Genomic DNA, 20809 nt, shown 5'->3' with positions numbered 1-20809 from the left:
CCTCAGGACCTTTCAGCAAGTCCTACACAGGTGAAACCAGGAGCAGCACCACTACATTTATGTAAATCAAAATAAAGCCTGAGTCAAAGTGCACTGCAAGACTTAAGTTTGTTGCTGCGGGGTGCACTAAAGTGTTGAAGATGAAGTTTGCTGCTGCGGTACTGAAAGCTGTTCCAGAAATGAGAGTTTGCACATCAGTGGGTTGATAGAAAACTCCAGCTGTACTGAGTGGTACATAAGTGCCACTGTTCCTTCATTGAGTCATTTCACTCATATGTGACTCCCAAGAGACTGCAAAAGTTATGAAGGGTTATTCACGTGCTTGCGGGTAGCAGTGAAGCAGTGGCCAGCTGTATATGCAGCTGTTTTTCTCCCGCCACTGGAACGTCCACTTCCACCAGAGCCATATCACTAGCTCACGAGGATTCAGTGTTGCCATCCCCGTGTCAGGGTTGGGCGTGTGTGATACCACCCGCACCCTGAGCCTAGCGCTTCGCACAGCTTTTGCCATCGGACTGGACACGCGTTGAAAAGCGTCAAGGACGTGGAGACTCAATACGGTCTAATACGCAGCTGAGGTGGAAAATTTTGCGTATGCTGCAGCTCAAGCCTCCATGCATGAAATGGGATTCTTGAACAGTGCCATCTGGTCTACTTGATTATCGCCCCAATTATTTGTGATAGACTAGGACTCGGCGTTTATGTGAATGAAAAAAAACAGTGCATGCTGTGACTGCTAAGATGTGGCGCCCAGTTTTTTTTTTTTTTGGCTTTATATTATTGCTGTGTGAGCTTTTAAATGTATGCATTCTCCTTCTAATGTACATTCTTAGCCTGAATCTTCTCAAGCTGAGCTGTTTTGTCTGCCGTCATAAAAGAAAAATAGTTTCTCGTTTGCATAAGATAAACATGATGAATTGCCATGCACAGTACTGCAACTGATGACAAACCTTACTCTGCCATTCACCTTGTTACACAGGAAAAGCATGAAGCATCCGCGCAATCAAAGACTCACACTGAGTGTGCTTGATGCAAGAAAAAAAGAAAAGAAAAATTGAGCAGTGGTTGCTGACCTGACAGCTTCAGCGCAGGTGCCTGTGCTGAAAAAGTCAAAGTGACCAGCAGCCAGCTTGAAGAAAATGGTAAAAGAAAGGCTGAAGAGGGCATAAGGTTTAGAAATTAAATAATAAAAAGGCTGCAAGTATTTCCTTGAATTTGTGATGAGATTGTCTGCTAGCATCAGGCAATCAAAATTATCTTTTTTTTTTTAAGAGTTTTGAAAATGGCATTGTGCTAGAACTTTTGTACACAGTATTATGTGACGCTCATTGAGCATATCTCGGGAGGGCCTCTATGAATAGTGTAATGTATATAGTAGCACCAAATGGCACCCTACACATTCTCCATTCTTCTACGCTAGGCAAAGGTTCCTGGGTGACAGGTGTGCTTCTGTACCAAAGAAATCTCAGTGCATCTCTGTCCTCAGGTTGAACACCGATTTGTAAAAAGGCCTTCTCTATATCGGCAACGAGGGCTACTTCGTGCAGGCGGAATCGCACTAGAATGCGCACCAAGTCACCAATCAGCTTCGGTCCTTTTTCCAGGTGGCCATTCAGTGACTCCTTGCCGGGTGCGTGCGATGAGGCGTCGAACACCATGCGCAATCTGGTAGTTGTAGACTCACTTCTGAAAACTGGCTGATGCGGCATGTAGTATACGTTGGTGGTCATCGCTCCCTTGGGAACTCTTTCTGCATGTCCAGCTTCCATGTAACTTCTAATAGCCGAGTTGTACTGTTCCAAAAGTTGCTTGTTCCGCCCAAGTCACCTCGTCAAGCTGTTTAGCCGTTGCACCGCCATGTGTCTGTTGTCACTGAGTTCTTGCAATGGGTCTTTCCAAGGCAGTGCAACTTCATAACGCTGACCTTTCTTTTCCAATTGTATTTTTTCTAGTGATCGTGCATTCGGCGTCTCTGGGGAATCTTTTATGCCAATGGCGTCCAACTCCCAGATGTTCTGCAGCATAGTGCGGACTTTTTCAGCCGTCTCCAAACCTATTCGTAATGCGCAAACTTTTTTGCTAGTATGAGGTTGGAGGTCACACTGAACGGCCCCTGGATGGTCCAACCAAGCCTGGTGTTAATGGCTGCCAACCCTTCGTTTTCGTCGTTTTGCTGCACTTCACCAGTTTGGAATTTCCAGAGGTGATCGGCGCCAATTAATAATCTAATTCCTGGGACAGATGCCATGCCAGGATAGAAAAATTTATCTGCTATTAATGCTCCTCCGATTTCCTTCTTTTGCACAAAACTGTGATCTGCGGGCACCTGCTGGACATCCTTGCATATAAAGGGCACCTCAATAGCCTCTACTGCGGTTTCTTGGCCGCTATACTGGCTCCGAAGGTGAAGTTCGACGAGCCGGCATCTTTGCAACTGCGCGGCAGGCTTCCCAAAGGTGTTCAGATGGAATTCGCTCTCTCCCAACATCTTAAAATCAAGTGTTTTTGAGATGTCTTCTCGAATGAACGTTTTCTGGCTTCCACTGTCCATTACGCCCCGGATGTAGCCGTATTTAGTGTCCCCCACAGCAAAGGCGCGGAAAGTCTGCAGCGCTGTCTCTTGGGTCTCTTTTCTGTTAGCGGCTGCATGCACGTTCGTGGCAGTGACCTCCGTTGGTGCGTCGGTTTTGTCTATTGTCCAATTTGGATTGCACATTGAGGTGGCGTGTCTTCTTTCGCAATGCTCGCAGCTTATCTTTCTCCTCCAATCTTTAGATCTGTGCCCCCACTTCGTGCACCGAAAGCACCTTTTTGCCTTGGCTAACTTCTCTGTTTTTTCTTTGTTTGTCAGCGCAGCTGTGCAAAACTCTGTGCCGTGCTTGCTTGAATCACAGAAGGCACATTTCTCAGCCTTTTCCGGTTGCGTAGAAAGCACAGCGGCACTGGCAGTATGCTGATTCGGTCGTTTTCTGAAGCGGTCCATGTGATATGGCTTCTTCTCTGCCACAGTGACAGGATCTTGTTTGCACTGCTCTCGGCACTCGGTCTCCACTGGCAAAAACTCTAATATCTCATTTAACCTGCCGTCAGATCTGTCTGCTCTGTGCGTAGAGGCGGACTGCTGCGCTGGCGAGGCGGGGCTGCTATCGGCTGACGACAACGCATCTGTCTTTGTAGCTCGGCTTGTCAGTCGATGAAACTCTACTACCATGTCTCGCGGCAGCGCTGTTAGTACGATGTCGCAAAGCATTGCAGAGTAAGCATGCGTGGTCACTCCCAGTCCCGCGAGTCCGCAAATGTGTGCTTGCACATGGTCGTAAAGCTGGCAGAGTCCCCTCACATCTCCTGAAGACGATACAGACGGCAGCATCCTTAACTTGGCAAGGTGTTCCTGCTCTATTCGTCCCTTATCGCTGAAACGGCGCTGCAGTATCTGTACTGCGTCGTCATAGCAGGCCTCTGTTGCCTGCAATTCTCTTACTGCCGACGAGGCGGGCCTGGTGAGGAGGCTCTTTAAGTAATGGAACTTCTCCGCTTTCGACAAGCTCCGATTTTCATGCACCGTCTCGTGGAAGCATTCCCAAAAAGTCTGCCAATTGGCAAGCTCACCGTTGAATGATTCTAGATGCAGCTTCGGGAGCTTTATGCCACTGTGCCTTGGTGCTGGCAGCGACGCTTGCGTCAATTCGGCGCTGTGTACTGCAGACGTTGTCGGTTGCGAAGCTGCTATCCGTACCTTGAGTAGACCAATTGTGTTCATGGCCTGGTCGTCGTATTCGATGGCCTCGGTGAATTTGGTCTCGAAAGCTTCCTCTGGTAGATGGTCCTCCAAGTCGTCGTTTAATTTCCACAGTTCATCGTTGCTTACTTGGAGTCTGTGCAGAAGAGCTGTCAGTTGATGAACATCGGCTGTTGGCAGCACTGCTGTGGCCTCGTTGGTTATGATGGTGTTCTGCCCTCGTCGATTTCTCCTCTTGGCCTTGAGCTTTTCCATGTTGTCGTTTTTTCATCTCAGTCTTTGGAGTCTCTTGTGATTCGTTCGGATTTCACCGCTGTCTTCTTATCCCGGGTTTCGGCACCATGTAATGTGTGTAGTAGCTTCTTTTGAATCTAGTGATAATGCTACAACTTCGAACTTTAAACTTTTGGGGTTCAAATAATAGGGGATTAATCACACGGGAACAAAACTGTTTAACGATAACAAAAACGTTGGCTACATTCAAGAAACATTACACACGTCTTCTTCCGACGACTCTTCTTTTCGCACTGGCCCCGTTCATCCGCTTTTTTACCCTCAATGTCCACTAGGCATTTTTTCTCTCCCCCGCACGTGTACATGGTTTGGTGGTCGCGTCCCCTCCCCCACACTTGCGCCGTGTTTGACATCTGGAGTTCATTCGGGAAGGAGACCGCTTGCGGGCGTGTAGAGCTGAAGCGCCGTCTGTAGCCGACCGCGCGGCTCTCCCCTATGTCGCTGCCAATTAAAGGCACCGTGCTGTTGGTGGTCTTTTGTCCGCTCTCTTTGGGGTGCCGCCTTTCGGGTGTCTCCAAGGGCGCCCAGGTTTCTGTTGCCGTCTGTTCCTGCTTTGTAGCACTTTACCACAGCTTGGTGTTTCTTTCCGGGCAACTGCTGTTTCTGCTTCTTCGTTTCCTCGTTTCTTTACAAATAGCTTTTCTTAAAAACCTGTGTGGATCTTGATAGACATCTTCCATGAGCATATTTTTTCACTGTTGCCTGCTATTCTTTACATTTCTTCATAACAGCCATCGTGACAGAACAGCTCAAATGACATTACTTGACATTATGTCATTACTTGTAAAAAACCATGCAATAGATGTTTAATACCTTAATAATTTCAGAATGAGTGTACCTGTCTTGCTAAATGATAAATATGATGCAACAGATTCAAGGTGTGCCGTAGACTGAAATAATACGTAAATAGCCTGAAGCTGGTCACACAGGCAAGGCAGCTGATCAAAAGTTTAGGAACAGAGGAATCTGGAAAAAGCATACATGTACTGAGATGCAGTAATCATGGTACATTTTGTGCATTAGACATTATAGATGGTGCCCACACAAGGAACAGTAATGGACAATGTAAAAGATTTCTGGGGCCGAATTACGAAACATTCACAATCTCAAAACAGTCACAAAATGATTACAAAGCCCCGCTCCTATTGGTCATCATGCACTGGCAGATATATCGGATCAATAGGAGCACGTTGGATGGATCAATTTGTGATATGATCATTCCATAATTTGACCCCTGATACATTTAGCCTGATAGCAGTGCAATGCTATGGGGCCTATGGGTGTTTTGCCAAAATGCATGCTTTTCTGGCTTTGTTTCACAACACTGGCCTTTGTTGTTGGCATTGCCCTGATACAGAAGTGCCTGGTAATCATGTTCCTAAATGCTTGCGGATATTTTAGTTGTCTAAATTTTAGGGTATTTTTTTTATTTAATATATTTTGGCATGTCTAAATAATTGTGAAGCAAAAGAAAGAACATGCTGCGGTAATATAGTGCCGATTTTTTTTTTTTTGTCATTAGTCTTCAGTATTGTAATTACATGTATAAGGTTAATTCAGGTGCACGTTTTGGTAAAGTCGGGCTGCTTGGAGACCACAGTGGTAGCTGTAGCCAAGTTGTCTGAGCATCTGTCTCTCATGCGGCAGATGCAGGGTTTGATCTCCAGGGCTGCCGGGTACCCGCCGGTTTCTAATGGGCACAAACTTTCTCTGGCCTGGTGCTTGGTTTCTCTGGGCTAAAATGCTTGGAAAGTGGATCTCTGGCCCCACGTTGTGAAGATGAAAAATACCTTAAGCATGGCGCTCTTTGGCCACAGCTGCCCTTGTGCCATTAAAACCAAATCATCATCATCAAGGCTGCTTGAAAGCAAATGCTGATGGTTTTGTTTAGTGCTCAACTGTCTGTAGAGTAGTGCTTGCGCAAGAAAACTTAGGCCACATTGTATCAATCACACTGCATGCATTCTGGCTTGATTACATCAGTTATATCTTCTAATGGTCGGAGTATTTGTGTACTGTAACGTGTACAAGCACATGAACAAGATCCATATCAGAGTGCTGTGATTCATTGCCCTCGCTCTTCACAACTTACTGTTGTCTAATACTGGAATGACCTTTGTCCACAGAATACGAAGCTGCATGAAGTCCTTGGTGACCTGGAAACTTTTGGCCTCATTGTGGCTTGCTTTTGCCATGACCTGGACCACAGAGGCACCAACAATTCTTTCCAGATCAAGTATGTAGATGCAGTTGCTGTTTTCTTTCACTCTCCAGCATGCCTTTTGTTTTTACCGGAACATCACCCTAAGTAGCGTGGCTTTATTTCTGTTTAGCGACATTATACTTGCAGAAGGGTTGAAATGCAGGCCAGCTGGTTCATAGTAACTTGAAAAAAAACCAGTCACAAAAGACAAGGGACAAGAGAAGTGCTCACGCCAGTCGTTGTGGCGTTAGCACTCCTTCTCTTGTCCCTTGTCTTTTGTGACTGGTTTTTTTCAAGACATTATACTTGCTGATCACTAAGAAACCAAAGTTGCAATAAATCACTAGTGCATGCAAAGACTATGTAAGCTGTACTTATCGTGTACATGATTAATTAACAGACCATGATCCACCCTTTTGACAGGGTCTTTGTAAGAACAGTGAAAACTCAAAGCAAGATTTGCACATCCACTGCCATAAAATGCAGCATTTTAGTTCATGGTACACTTTCATGTATGGCATCTTGTAGTTGTTATTTACATGCAGAATAAATGTGTTTTGTTCTTTAAAATTGAATTGAAAGGTTTAGTCTGAAACTTCTGCTGCTTTGTGATTTTTCAGCTTTATCATCATCCAAATTCCGCTCATATTTCTTATAAGCTGCTTATACCCACCAGAGTTATAGGCCCCAGCAAGTTAAAAGTTGACTTGTGAAACAAGGTGCTGCATTGACACACACCTGCCTGCCTGGCTGCCTGCCTGTGCACCTGTACTTGTCCTGACTTTTTGTGTGTTTCAATGTAGCACCTTGTTTCACAAGTTAACATGCAGAACCAACTAGCCTGGCAACATACCTTACAAGAAAAAGGTTACAGCATATTCTTATTTTCTGAGGGAAGCCAAAGAATGAGATGGTTTTGACTCTGAATTATGCAGAAAGTCTCAAAAGTGTATTGATAACATAGGATATTGGCATCAATCAGTTCATGAGGAATGTGCCTCTAATTTATGTTTTTTTTTTTTGCCTTTTTGCTCTTGCAGTGAGGTAGCCAGTAAATAGCAAATGACAGGCCATTGTGTATGTGATAGTAGGTGTCTATATGGTTGTTCAACTTGTTTAATTCATTTTAGGTCATCATCTCCCTTGGCACAACTGTATTCTACATCAACAATGGAGCACCACCACTTTGACCAATGTGTCATGATACTCAACAGCCAGGTATGTATGCTGGAGCATAGTTAAGGCTTTTCTGGCTACTATTTCATTAAATTAGTCTGAATTTTGAGTTTCTTGTCTGGCTGTCATTCACCATTTAATTTTCATTTTGATCGGTTTGTTATGTGATGAACCATTAAAAAAATTTTTTTTTCTGTACAACATAGTTGCTATATATGTTGAAATAAAGTGTAAAAATAAATGAAAAAGGGGGTAGGGAGGGAGGTGCAGATTACTTGATATTCATATGTTAAAACTCACAAATGATATGCAATGAAAAAAAGCATGGAATGCCTTTATGGTGTTATGGTGTTGTTTTATGGCATGTAGTGTGTACATGGTGAGTACTGCGGCTCAGAAAGCATTCCAGTTCTGTCAGTTGAATCTTTAAAAGATATTCTTTCTGGGTGTTTGAAATAATCACTGAAAATCCACAATTATTGATGCAGCTAATTCATCTTTTAATGTTCCTGTAGAATGTGCCCTGCAAAATAAATATCTTAATAGTAGTGTTAAACCTGTGTAATATGGGTACTGCTGACTGCATTCCTGAGGTTCAGTGCAAAATACTTAATGCTCATCATTCAAGATGTTTCGCGTGTACAGTATTGCTAGCACAAATTTTGATAGAAAAACAGGCTATAAGCTTATCAGAATCAGTAATTGTCTATATTCATAATATATTATTTAGGCATTTCGACTTTTTAAAATTTGACTCATTTAGGGATGCTGTGTGTGCTCCTGAATGCTTCACACAAGTGACAACCATTCTATGCATTCTATGTATTCTACTGTAGCGGATCATAGATGGCACATCAGAACAATGAAATAAGAGTTCACTCAGCAAGCACTGGAAAAGGATGATAAAGATCGAGCTTCATTGCTTTTCTGTTTCTGACGTTGTAGCATGCAGTTTCAGAGCTCACAGCCATCAAGACACATGCTTCACTTAACAGCAGCATAGTTTTTTTTTTTTTTTTCAACAAGTTTAGGTGAAAAACCCCTGCTGTAAATATATAGCTATATTGCAAAGCACCAAAAGGAGAGCCATCGATGGGTAGCTTGTTTTTAATATTGTGTACCTATAGCCATGATGGCAAGATGCTAACTAGAAAACCAAGCCTTCATATTATGTTTCATCTTCCTAAATATTGTTTTGAAGTGAATACAGATTGTTGTAGTGTGGCCACAGCTGATGGTAAGCTGTGCAGAAGAATGAAATATTTTAAGGCGCATGCACTCTCTTAAATCTGGAATTTTGTTTCCTGTGAGACATCCTGTAGTTGGTATACTACAACTGTAAATGTAACGGACAGCCATGGCCGATTGCAGTACGAAATATAGTGCATCTACACAGGCCTTCAAAGGCTTCATTTTCAAATTGTTCTTTTTTTTCACTCACACAAACAGTTAGGTAACAACCTCATTTAATGGCTGATGTAGAATGCTGAGCTGATGCTTGTGGTGTTAAATGTAGGTTCTGGCCATGAAGCCACAAAACTTGAGACTTAAGTGGAAAAGTGAAAATTATCTTTCTTATTCATGTGTCTATCTCCTGTTTTTACAGGGCAATCAGATCCTGAGCCATGTATCTCCAGAGGAATACACTACCATCATACGGATTGTCGAAGAGGCCATCCTTGCCACAGACCTTGCCGTCTATTTTCGGTGAGTTTGTTGCCATAGTCTGTGCCTAGTCACACAACTTCCGTAATGCAGCCTTAACATCATCCATGTAGCTAGCATATGGTGTATGTAGTCGGTTATTCTTACCCTGTGCTTGCAAATCCATGTGCATTAGAGATAATCTGTGCGCTTTCAAGTTGTTTAACCCACATATGCCTAGCGTATTAAATTTAGAACACCGCTTTTTCACGCAAGTACTCTAAAAGTTTATTGTGTAAAAGCTTGCACCTGCTAGCTTAGGTTCAAAAAAGGCTGTAAACTTTTCCTGTGCAAGTGTTGTGTTGTGTGCATTCAGAAAAAGCTGTCAATCTTCAATGGAAGCAGGGAGCAGACTTTACCACACTGACCACATTGTGGTTCTGTGAGGAAAACAAATAGGATTTGTGCATTGTCATAAGAAAACCACCGCGCGCAATGAGAAATGTGATTTTAAAGTTGAGTCAAATGTTTAAAGGCTGAGCTCCATGATGTACGCGAAAACTCCCACGAAGGCAATGGCGGCAAGCGACGAGCAACGGCGTCGCGTGAAGCATTTTTGCCATGTCGCTTGCCTCGTCGCTCGGATCTGCGCCAAGAGAAAATTTCACTCGTCGCCCGGAAGTCCCTCCCTGCGATTAGCCAATCAGACCCCCACACAGCCGTTTCTAGTTTGCCCATGGTTTGTCACATAGCCTCCGAGACCCGAGATCGCCTCAACAAGCACATCGTCTTAGTCATCGCTGCTGTCGAGAAAATATTTGCATTGTTGTATTTGTGAGGCAGACCCGCATCACTTCAATAATGACAACAATCTACTTGTCGGTTACGGAGGGCTAACAACATTTGGAGCGGGCTATACGAGTTGGCGTACTGCTGGGAGAGATGCGTGTCAAGCTGCGGGTACCGGCGCTCAATCCACCGTGCCGCTGAGCTCCAACAGAAACAATTGCAGCACGTATTCTGACTTGCATATTATAGTTTGCTCACTTAGAAGCATATTGCAGTGACAGTTTACGGGAGTGTTTTTACTAAGCCGGAGGGCACAGGCACCGAACGAAAGCACGCCTCCCCCGTGAATCCGTAATGTGACTGCATCTCCGCAAGCATGCCTGCTTGGTTATCACCGCTGCCACTACACCGCCGCCGTAGAGAAAATATTTCTTTTGCCCTGGCTATGAAGTACATCCACAAAATTTTGAGAGAGAGAACAGGTTACGGGCGTTTATTAAGCTCGAGTGTGCAAGCACGGAGACCTCTCTGTGCACGTCGCTGGTGCATGTTACCTGCGGCCTTCACTTGCAATGGAGGCTGCCAACTAAGCAACGGAGCGAACGTCGCCGCGCCACCTCGTCGCGTTGCTCTCTTTTTCGTGCACATGGAGCCCACTCTTGATGCTTTACCACACATAATAGGTAGCACATTTGCCTAGTATCCTAAACTGACTTAAGGCAGCTCAAAAGTCGGTGTGGAGGAAAATATTTCCATTAATAAATGAATAATTCAGAATTATGAAGTGATATAAACATTTTATATAAAAAATATATATATTTTTTTAATTCCTGAAGTTTCAGCACCTATGTTGTAATGAAGCAGAATGAGATGAAGAAGTGTAACATGATGAGAAGCTCCATGAAGCATCTAGGACAGAGACTGCTTTCATGAGTAAAGTCATGCTCAGCTTTACAAAGCAGGTATGGCAGTGTTATTTATAAGCCTTTACCAGTAGGTACCGTTCACATGTGTCCTTGCCTCGGTGTTTAATAATAATAATAATAATAATAATTGTATTTACATAACCGTATGTTGATGGAGGGGGTGAGAATAAAAGCAATTAACACTTGAGAAAGTTCCTACTCCCTTTACAGCAAGTGAGCAGTGGCATGTGAGGGCACTTCTGTCACGATAGCAAACAAGTGAGTGAATAAAGGCCAAGTTTGGGCGAGTTGGTTTACCATGCTGAACGTAAAAGCACAAAAAACAAGGACGAGAATAAGACACACAACACGAGCGCTCACTTCCAACTGCTCTTTATTACATGCAAGAAACAGATTTTTTATACTCTCGATAATGCCTGCAAGGCATTACTACAGAGTAGTGAAAGATAGATGAGTTATTGAGCGTCACACTTGAATGATAAAAGATAGGACATCTCTTTTTATGAGAGCAGAATTGATGGAGCACTTACACAGTCATCCCCAGCTCGCGCTATCTCCAACGCCTCAACAATTTCGCGCGTAATTTGACATTTGTTCCCGTAAAGGATTTTGCACTTGTGAAGAAGAGGACGACAACCCTCTTTTCCTTCTTTTCCTTTGCTTTTGCATTTTAGGCAATGAATGCTCATGTGCCCCCCTTTTTTATTGTTCACAGCATAGTCATGCTCACCCAATCGCTCATTTATGCATCTTCTCGTTTGTCCTATATAATATTTACCACAGGATAATAGAACTTTGTAGACAACACCTTTTGTGCATCTCATCCCCAGCTCGCGCTATCTCCAACGCCTCAACAATTTCGCGCGTAATTTGACATTTGTTCCCGTAAAGGATTTTGCACTTGTGAAGAAGAGGACGACAACCCTCTTTTCCTTCTTTTCCTTTGCTTTTGCATTTTAGGCAATGAATGCTCATGTGCCCCCCTTTTTTATTGTTCACAGCATAGTCATGCTCACCCAATCGCTCATTTATGCATCTTCTCGTTTGTCCTATATAATATTTACCACAGGATAATAGAACTTTGTAGACACCTTTTGTGCATCTCGCGAACGGCTTTTTGATGCCTGATCGTGCAACCAGTTTTTCCTGGGCTTTCTGATGTGCTAAGCTTGCATAGTGAACTCAGCTTATTTGGGGCAGAGAACAACACGCCAACGTTTACCCTGTTGCCAATTTTTTTAAGACTGTGCGAAGGCTTATGTTTATAAGGAATGACTGCAAATTTCTTATCGACTTTTGTCTTTTCCCGAGACTTGGCTTCCCATTTTTCCTTTTTGATAAGTCCTTCCGCCACAGAAACGAGCACGTGCAACGGATAACCCACTTCCTGCAACTTGTTGGACTGCAGGAAAAGGCTTTCTTCAATTGCATGTTCGCATGACTTTTTTATGCAGTTGACAAACCCTAAACGAGCTATGTTTCTTTTTATGAGCTTTGAATGCACGGAACTGAAAGGTAAGGGCATATTTCCATCCCGTGGATGATAAATCCAGCAAGTGTGGTCTTTTAAAAAAGTTAACTTGATGTCGAGGAAGCGCATGCTACCGTTTCCAGGAAGTTCATGCGTGACGACAAGTGGAGATAAGCTATGCTTAAAATGATCTAAAACGCTTCCTACCGCTTCATCGAGGGTGATTGCAGTGGTGTCTAAAAAGATTAAAAATTCATCCACAAAACGAAAAACTTTTAACACCCCTACGTCTTCAAGGCAAGCAAAAAGCCTTCTTTTTTGCTTGCCTTGAAGACGTAGGGGTATTAAAAGTTTTTCGTTTTGTGGATGATTTTTTATTCTTTTTAGACACCACTGCAATCACCCTCGATGAAGTGGTAGGAAGCGTTTTAGATCATTTTAAGCATAGCTTATCTCCACTTGTCGTCACGCATGAACTTCCTGAGAACGGTAGCATACGCTTCCTCGACATCAAGTTAACTTTTTTAATAGACCACACTTGCTGGATTTATCATCCCCGGGATGGAAAAATGCCCTTACCTTTCAGTTCCGTGCATTCAAAGCTCATAAAAAGAAACATAGCTCGTTTAGGGTTTGTCAACTGCATAAAAAAGTCATGCGAACATGCAATTGAAGAAAGCCTTTTCCTGCAGTCCAACAAGTTGGAGGAAGTGGGTTATCCGTTGCACGTGCTGGTTTCTGTGGCGGAAGGACTTATCAAAAAGGAAAAATGGGAAGCCAAGTCTCGGGAAAAGACAAAAGTCGATAAGAAATTTGCAGTCATTTCTTATAAACATGAGCTTTCGCACAGTCTTAAAAAAATTGGCAACAGGGTAAACGTTGGCGTGTTGTTCTCTGCCCCAAATAAGCTGAGTTCACTATGCAAGCTTAGCACATCAGAAAGCCCAGGAAAAACTGGTTGCACGATCAGGCATCAAAAGCCGTTCGCGAGATGCACGAAAGGTGTTGTCTACAAAGTGCCATTATCCTGTGGTAAATATTATATAGGACAAACGGGAAGATGCATAAATGAGCGGTTGGGTGAGCATGACTATGTTGTGAACAATAAAAAAGGGGGGCACATGAGCATTCATTGCCTAAAATGCAAAAGCGAAGGAAAAGAGGGTTGTCGTCCTCTTTTTCACAAGTGCAAAATCCTTTACGGGAACAAATGTCAAATTACGGGCGAAATTGTTGAGGCGTTGGAGACAGCGCGAGCTGGGGATGACTGTGTAAGTGTTCCGTCAATTCTGCTCTCACAAAAAGAGATGTCCTATCTTTTATCATTCAAGTGTGACGCTCGATGACTCATCTATCTTTCACTACTCTGTACTAATGCCTTGCAGGCATTATCGAGAGTATAAAAAATTTGTTTCTTGCATGTAATAAAGAGCAGTTGGAAGTGAGCGCTCGTGTTGTGTGTCTTATTCTCGTCCTTGTTTTTTGTGCTTTTACGTTCAACTGAGTGAAGAAGAAGAAGAAAAAAGAAAAACCAAAGTTCACTTAAATGTGAGCACTAAAGAGCAGCTCACTTAGGAAAAAAAAATGCACATCAAAACAACAACTAGCATTGAAACTAAAATAACGTTTTCAAGACACTTATTGTACAAGGGAATGTTCACACATGCATAATGAATAGACACGAAAGGAAACTTTCACGGAGAAAGAAGTCGAGAAGGTTAGTGTAGCTAACACTTTCTATGTTTATATTCGCATTGACTAGTTTATTGAGCAGTAGTGGAAGTTGAAATGCCGCCATTTGGCATCCATAGTTTGTTCTCATGTGCGGTAATACCCAGTGTAGATTGTAACGGCATGGATATGTGCCATTGGGGACAAAAGTTTGCGGGACACGAGTTCTTCAAAAAACGTTTATTGTCGCTTGACCTCACTACCCAGTCGCTTGATATTATATGAAGGTATTAAAGGCCTAAATGATCCATCCTCTGGTAACAATTATTAGGCGAATGAGTAGCGAGGTGGTACTAATAAACGTTTTCTAAGAACTCGCATCCTGCAAACTTTTGTCCCCGATAATACATTGAAATAACTGAATGTGGGCTAAGTCCGATATATTGCTTACGCATTTTTGCTTTTCTATATATAGATGCGCAGGAGTCGAAAAACATGAAGTCTGAAAATGTTTATAAGCTTATTCTTGGAAAACAAGTCTTTAGTGGAGTATCTGTTTGGCAGGTTATATACAATTCTGAGAGCCTGCTTTTCAAGAACAGCTAGTTTTTTTCAGACTGGTGTGTGTAGCAGTGCCCCACACTAACGGGCTTAAATGGGTTTAAATGGGTTTAAATGGGTCACAAATGGGTTTAAATGTGAGCGAAACAATGCATAATAAAGCAACAGTTTTACTTTTTTTGGGAGACAACTTCTGAAACGCGCCATAAATCCAATGGCTCTGGATACTTTTAAAGCTACATATGTTATGTGGTCATCCCACAACATATTTTGGATGAATAATACGCCAAGCGACCTAAATGACTTTACTATTTCAATCTGTTCATTGTTATAGAATAGTGGTTCGAGTTCACTGAACTTTTTGTTTTTTGGATGAAAAAGTATCGCCTTAGATTTTATAGTATTTACAGAATGAAGATTTTTACTGGACCGTACTTGTATTTTCTCTATGAGAATGTTCTCATTGCTTATTAAATTAGTATCGCCAAATAAAAACAAACTGGTATTGTCAGCGTAAATGTTGAACCGAGCACTGGTATCAATACTTGTTATATCATTTATGTATAGATTAAATAGCAGTGGTCCCAGGATACTCCCTTTTAAAAGTAATCTCGGTAGTATCGCAATAAAAGAAGCATGCACCCATAGGTGCAGCATTAATGAGACAGCTAGTGCAATTACATGCCCATGCTTTCACATCATAATACTCTGACACGCTACAAAGTCATACACCAGGAAGGCTGCAACTCTGCGTTAGCAGCCTGCGGAACTGTGCTGGCAGGTTTTTATTAATTTGCAGCTATGCTTATTTAATATACGTAAAGCCAGGCTGCACTAGTTGATTGCTGCAGCCATGAACAAGGTGGGAATCATGCATTGTGATTGTGCAAGTTTACCTTAACGTGAGTGTAAATCTACAAATTCTAAAGCCACAATGACAAAAATTACACACATTTTCTGCAAATTTTTTGTCCAATCTTAGCCTTACTTGTCTTGTCCTATAGATGCCCAAATACAACTATGAAAAATATATATATATATATTATATTACCCTCTGTAAAAATGTGATTGTTTAGCCACATCCTTTTATAAGACTGTTTTTAGTCTGCAAAGCTGAACCAAATATCGTATGTACAAGATTACCGGAAGCTGTTGACATCTATTGAGAATACCTTTCTTCATCCTCCATACTTGTCATAGTCATGACAGGTACTGTAACGCATATTTCATTATTTTGTCTGAAAACAAGGCTGGCCTGTGCTCTGCATGCTAGATTCTTGCACTGTCAGGCCTATAATTATCGAAATTATATGGTTTTATATTTATTTTTTGTTTGCAGCAAGAGGGGCCAGTTCTTCAAACTTGTGGACAACAAAGAGTACCAGTGGACCAATGCTGATCATCGTGAACTTCTAAGGTGATCACAAGACGCTCTTCCTTCTTTCTTTCAGGAGTTGCTTTACGACATTTGAGTATTATTGACCTGCAGTGCTAAATTAGCACTAGGAGTTGCTGTAACGAGAATACCTAATTTGTGTGATTATTATAAATAGCCCTACAAATAATGAAGTGTTGGCCCTGCAGACAATTCATGTTGTCACACAGCTGAAAAGTACCACGTTGCTATTTGTATCAATCAAAACTTGCTAAAACACATGGTCCAAATTTCTCATATTCTGACAATGCAGTAATGTCATCAATGCACATAAAATTATGACAAATGCAGGAAGTAGTAGTTTTACAAGGGATTAATTTACAAGGGATTAAAAGACACATTTTAATTGAAATCCAGCACTTGGTTATCACTCTTGTGGAGGAAATTTCTGCTTTTCTTTTGCACTGTGCAGCTGTTCCAACTCATTTTACTCAGGCATGCTTCTTGGATTTGTCCTTTCTTACATACTTTAGCAGCTAAAAACCTTGCTCTGTTTTTTTTTCTTTTTTTTTTCAGAAATATGCTGATGACAGCATGTGACATTGGAGCTATTACCAAGCCCTGGGATGTTCAAAGAGTGGTAAGTGAGGAACTGAGGAATAGTGTTGAGTTTTCCTGAGTTAGACTCGGTACTGTAAAGCATTGCCTTCAATGATACTAACATTTAACTTGCTAACCTTAGCACTTTGTAGGTATAGCTACTTTTGTTAACTTTGGAGCAGATGATATTTGGAGTGACACTACAGCAAGAGTTAAGCAACATTGATTATCACAGTGTGGACAAGTTGTGTACTTTCTAGCAAACCCATATGTGGCACACGGTACAGTGACTTCATGTATAACTGCACCTAATTCTAACCAGGACATGCACTTAGCTAATTAGCCATGAGTAGTTGCCTAACCTAACAGTATCACTTAATTAGGTGGCTAACAGGGCCCAAGTTTCTTCTTCTCACTCTTATGTAATTGACTAATTGCCATAGTCAAAAGTGATCATTCTTGCTTAACCTTTTAGTAGCAAGGCCTTTGATAATTTTAGATTTAGAATTTCTACTCTATCCACCAAAACTTATCTTGCTCTCTTATCTTTATCTATCTTATCTTTTGCTCTCTTATCTTTATCTATATTATCTTATCTTTATCCTTAAGCAGCTTTTTGGTGAGAAATACCAGAGATACAGGAGATTTTAAAGCAGCCAGAGTGCAAACTACACTGAAGCGAATTTAGTCTTGCAGTTTAGAATTGCATACTGCTTGTGGCTAACTCAACCTCAAATTTGTCTTTTTTTAAGGTTGCAGATCTGGTGACTATGGAGTTCTTTCAGCAGGGAGACATGGAAAAGCAAGAGCTGAATCTGCAGCCCATTGTAAGTGATGCTGTGGATGATAATTTATTCTTGTGCATTTGGAGCAGGGAGAAGAGTTGTGTTATATGTGTCAAAATTTGGGATGATGGATGTCTGTGTGTGTGTAATAATGAAGTAAAACAGTGGAAGCTTTTCAGATTGATCCTTGATAGTTAGGAGATATCATGTATCCATCATGCTTCCAGATTTTAAAACAACATAGCTTAAATTTGTAGCACAAATGTTTTTCTAATTCATACTTTTCATTCATGCTTTCTTATTGATTGGAAACATTGATTCATTTAGTTAAACTACTGAGGTTGTTAACAGGTAATTTAAAAATAATAAACAGTTTTTACCAGGGTGAATTCTTCCTTAACTGTACAAAATTGTTTAGCTTTTCTTTGTAGTCATATGGCTGTGCTCCAGTGGATTTAATTATAATTATGCTCCCTTTAAGATGAACATAACAGGAAATTATAAATCTGTTTTGCCTATCAGAACTGTTCCATAATATACAGGTATGCACTCACACTGGTAGTGAGTGAGGAATGTGATAAATGTAACTGTAGAGGTGTGTGTAAGGATCTAGTTATTAAGCACCCAGTAAAAAAATTGTACTATTCAGAAAACCTAGTGTCGTGTACTCATAAGACAACTGTATGGTTACTTTCACCAGATTTAATGCACATCTGCTGGTTAAATTACCACACATACCAACTATGGGGCTGCCCATCACATGGCTGTATTGTATCTGCTGATGTTGTCTAAAGTCACAGTAGCCAGCACCACACTGGGAGTGTGCCAAACACCACATGTACACAGCACCTTTAGGCAACCATCCAGTTGTTGAGGGCTACAGCCTTTTCACTGACCGTAGCGCCTTTGTGACGCAGGGCGACATCTTCCCAGTGCTTGTCGAACAAACCTTTTGTGCCTGGAAAGCAAAAAAGAGGAAAAGTAATTGTGCTTGAAGGGCGACTCTGGAAGTTGATACAATGTATTCTAATGGAACCTTTACTGTGGGTTTTTCTATTGATCCTGATCATTTCCACCAAGTTTGGGAGCTGTGTGGCACTTCATTCCTGCACAAACCAATTTAAAAGTTTGCTGTTTCAATGACCGCAGTTCAGGCAATTTTTGTGGGCAACACTGCATTTGCGATGCGACAAACATTAGTCGCACATTATTGCCCACTTCCTACGTGAACAAATTTTGAGGGTTGTATTAGATCGGCTTAGGAGTTTTATGAACTGAGCTGTCATTTCCAGCCACTGTTTCAGCTATTCAAGCTGTGTACGAGTGTTTTTCCAATAATGTCTGTCCAATAATGTCCAACATTGCTGCTTCAACTGAAGCATCGTCCCTGGCTACAAACTGATATTTAGATTCAGTTTGCTGTTTTTGCTGTTTTAAAATTGTCCTGCTTGGTATTAATATGATAGCATTAGACTTACCGTTCGACACGAACCTCAGTGTTTGTGGGATGATTATTCCCCACTGGTCGAAAGGGACTGTGGTGTCGCAACCCTCGTAGCGAACCAAGTTTGGCGTTGACGTCAGAGGTCAAATGCTGGCTTGCACAGGGTCGTGACATCATTCCACCACCATCATGTAGTGCCTCTAGAAAGAGAAGCAGTTGCACTGAAAAAACAAATTATTGAGCCAGGACTCAAACCGCTGCTGCTTGGGTCGTGAGCTGAGTGCACTACCCCTTGAACACTGACGAATGTTCATTCGACTTGGTTAAAGGGAGACCTTCTGTTTCTTGTGATAAAAAAAGAAACATAAAACAAAAAACTATGTCCACGTCTGCAAAGTGATATGCAAAGGGGACCTGTAGCTCCAGGGTACTCCAAGGATGTGATGCGATCATTAACTCAAAATGTTGGAAAAATCTTTGGAGTTAACCTTTAGAGAGCAGAATGTGACCTTAATTTTATGTCACATGCAAGAGGGCTCCCAATTTTTTATTGCTTTGTCAAGATGAAAGAGCATCTGCATGGAAAAACCCAGGAAATTGTGCTCCTGAAACACAGTACCATTAATTGAAGTGAAGGGGCCTGAGGCTTGGGGCTGACGGTGGCAGATGGAAGAGAGAATTTATTGACAAGACACGGGAATTTATAGTCTTGGATCTCATGGACAGAAAATACTATAGCCTATACACAAGTACACACACATAGACATGTATAAAGACAAGCCACTAAACACAAACCAGACCAAAACACAGCAGCAATGATGATGAGGTCCTAATCATAGCCTCCTATATTTTCCATGCCTGGCCATGGGGGCCAAGGTGAATGGATGCCGACCATTTCACTTTTCATCAAGGCTGCGAGGGCCGCTTCCCAGCGATCGGCAAAAGTAGGCGTGCAGCGATGAATGAGGTGCTCGCATTGGAGAATATCTGAAACTTCGTTCATCACCTGTTTCATCGTGGTGCACCTAGTTTTGCCACTGGCCGTGACAAGGCGCTTGCATCGCAGACAACCTGCTCGCAGCAGTAAGATTGAAGTCCGCGCGAACCAGCAGCACGTGCCCATTGGCTCGTAGTGAAACCCTCTCCTGACCTCCTCACAGTTTGCCTGCAAGGAGCGCTGGTAGCCTTGATTTTGCTTGAATGGCAGCTTTTGAGCCAATGCTCAGTCATGGAAAATAGTACGTCTTAATGCAGCTACTAACAGAGTGCAAAAATTAAGTCACGGTGCTGATGTTAAAATGTTGAAACCTGCCAAAGCCAACTAATTTCTGGAAATAAACATTGTTTGCACACTGTGTAGTCCAATCTGTTGTTGGCTGATTTCACAACAAAATTCAGCTCCATTCAGAAACCTGCCAAAGGCAACTGATTTTTGGAAATAAACATTGCTTGCACACTGTGTAGTCCAATCTGTTGTTGGCTGATTTCACAACAAAATTCAGCTCCATTTTCCACATTGCCCGTGCATTCCATTGTGACAGAGTTTGACTATATAATCTCAAGTATGACAGTCAATTGGGAAAAGAAAAGAATGCATACAACTACCAACAGCTGTGAAAACCAGAGTGATAAATTTCATGTTATGGTTTCAGGATATAGACTTGTCACTGAAGTGACTTTTTAGTATCAGTTTCAGTTTGAAGAGCTACCACCGTGTAGTATTGGCACTGATACACTGATTAAATTTTTTCATAATTGCAGCTTGCTTTATGGAGTAGCAGCACCATTTTACGTTACAGTGTTTCTTTTCACCTCTCAGATTGATGTGGGCACTAGGTGCTTTTTCTATGACAGTTTGCCATATACATTCATGGACAAAAGTTTACGAGATGCAGATAGCGGAAAAAAATTTATTTCTGCACGGTCAGGTGAAGGAGGTCAATGAAAAAATAAAAACATGAGGTGACATGCATGCTCCATCTGCTGGTACAAATGCCAACTTGATCGCTGGCAAGGCAAGGAAAGAATTCTTTTCTGCAAATCCGCATCCCGTAAACGTTTGTCCATGACTAAGTAAGACAGCAGAAGTAAACAAAATGTAGTTTGAAATCAGAGTGCACTGGCACATGGC

At 42.0% G+C, this 20809-nt stretch overlaps 1 protein-coding gene across 4 annotated transcripts in view; it reads left to right on the top strand.

The window, feature by feature from the left end:
- Positions 1-20809, top strand: part of Pde11 (Phosphodiesterase 11) — a 404428-nt gene that overhangs the window by 373385 nt on the left and 10234 nt on the right. For all 4 annotated transcript variants that reach the window (XM_077648783.1, XM_077648782.1, XM_077648785.1 and 1 more), the window contains exons 16-21: positions 6160-6269; positions 7367-7454; positions 9019-9119; positions 15814-15891; positions 16426-16489; positions 17202-17276. In XM_077648783.1, coding sequence (XP_077504909.1) covers positions 6160-6269; positions 7367-7454; positions 9019-9119; positions 15814-15891; positions 16426-16489; positions 17202-17276 — 516 coding nt within the window. The remainder of the gene's footprint in view (positions 1-6159; positions 6270-7366; positions 7455-9018; positions 9120-15813; positions 15892-16425; positions 16490-17201; positions 17277-20809) is intronic.

This window comes from Amblyomma americanum, chromosome 1, assembly GCF_052857255.1.
Source record: "Amblyomma americanum isolate KBUSLIRL-KWMA chromosome 1, ASM5285725v1, whole genome shotgun sequence".
NCBI lineage: Eukaryota > Metazoa > Arthropoda > Arachnida > Ixodida > Ixodidae > Amblyomma > Amblyomma americanum.
Note: the sequence above shows the minus strand (reverse complement) of the source record. Positions and strands in the feature narration are given on the sequence as shown.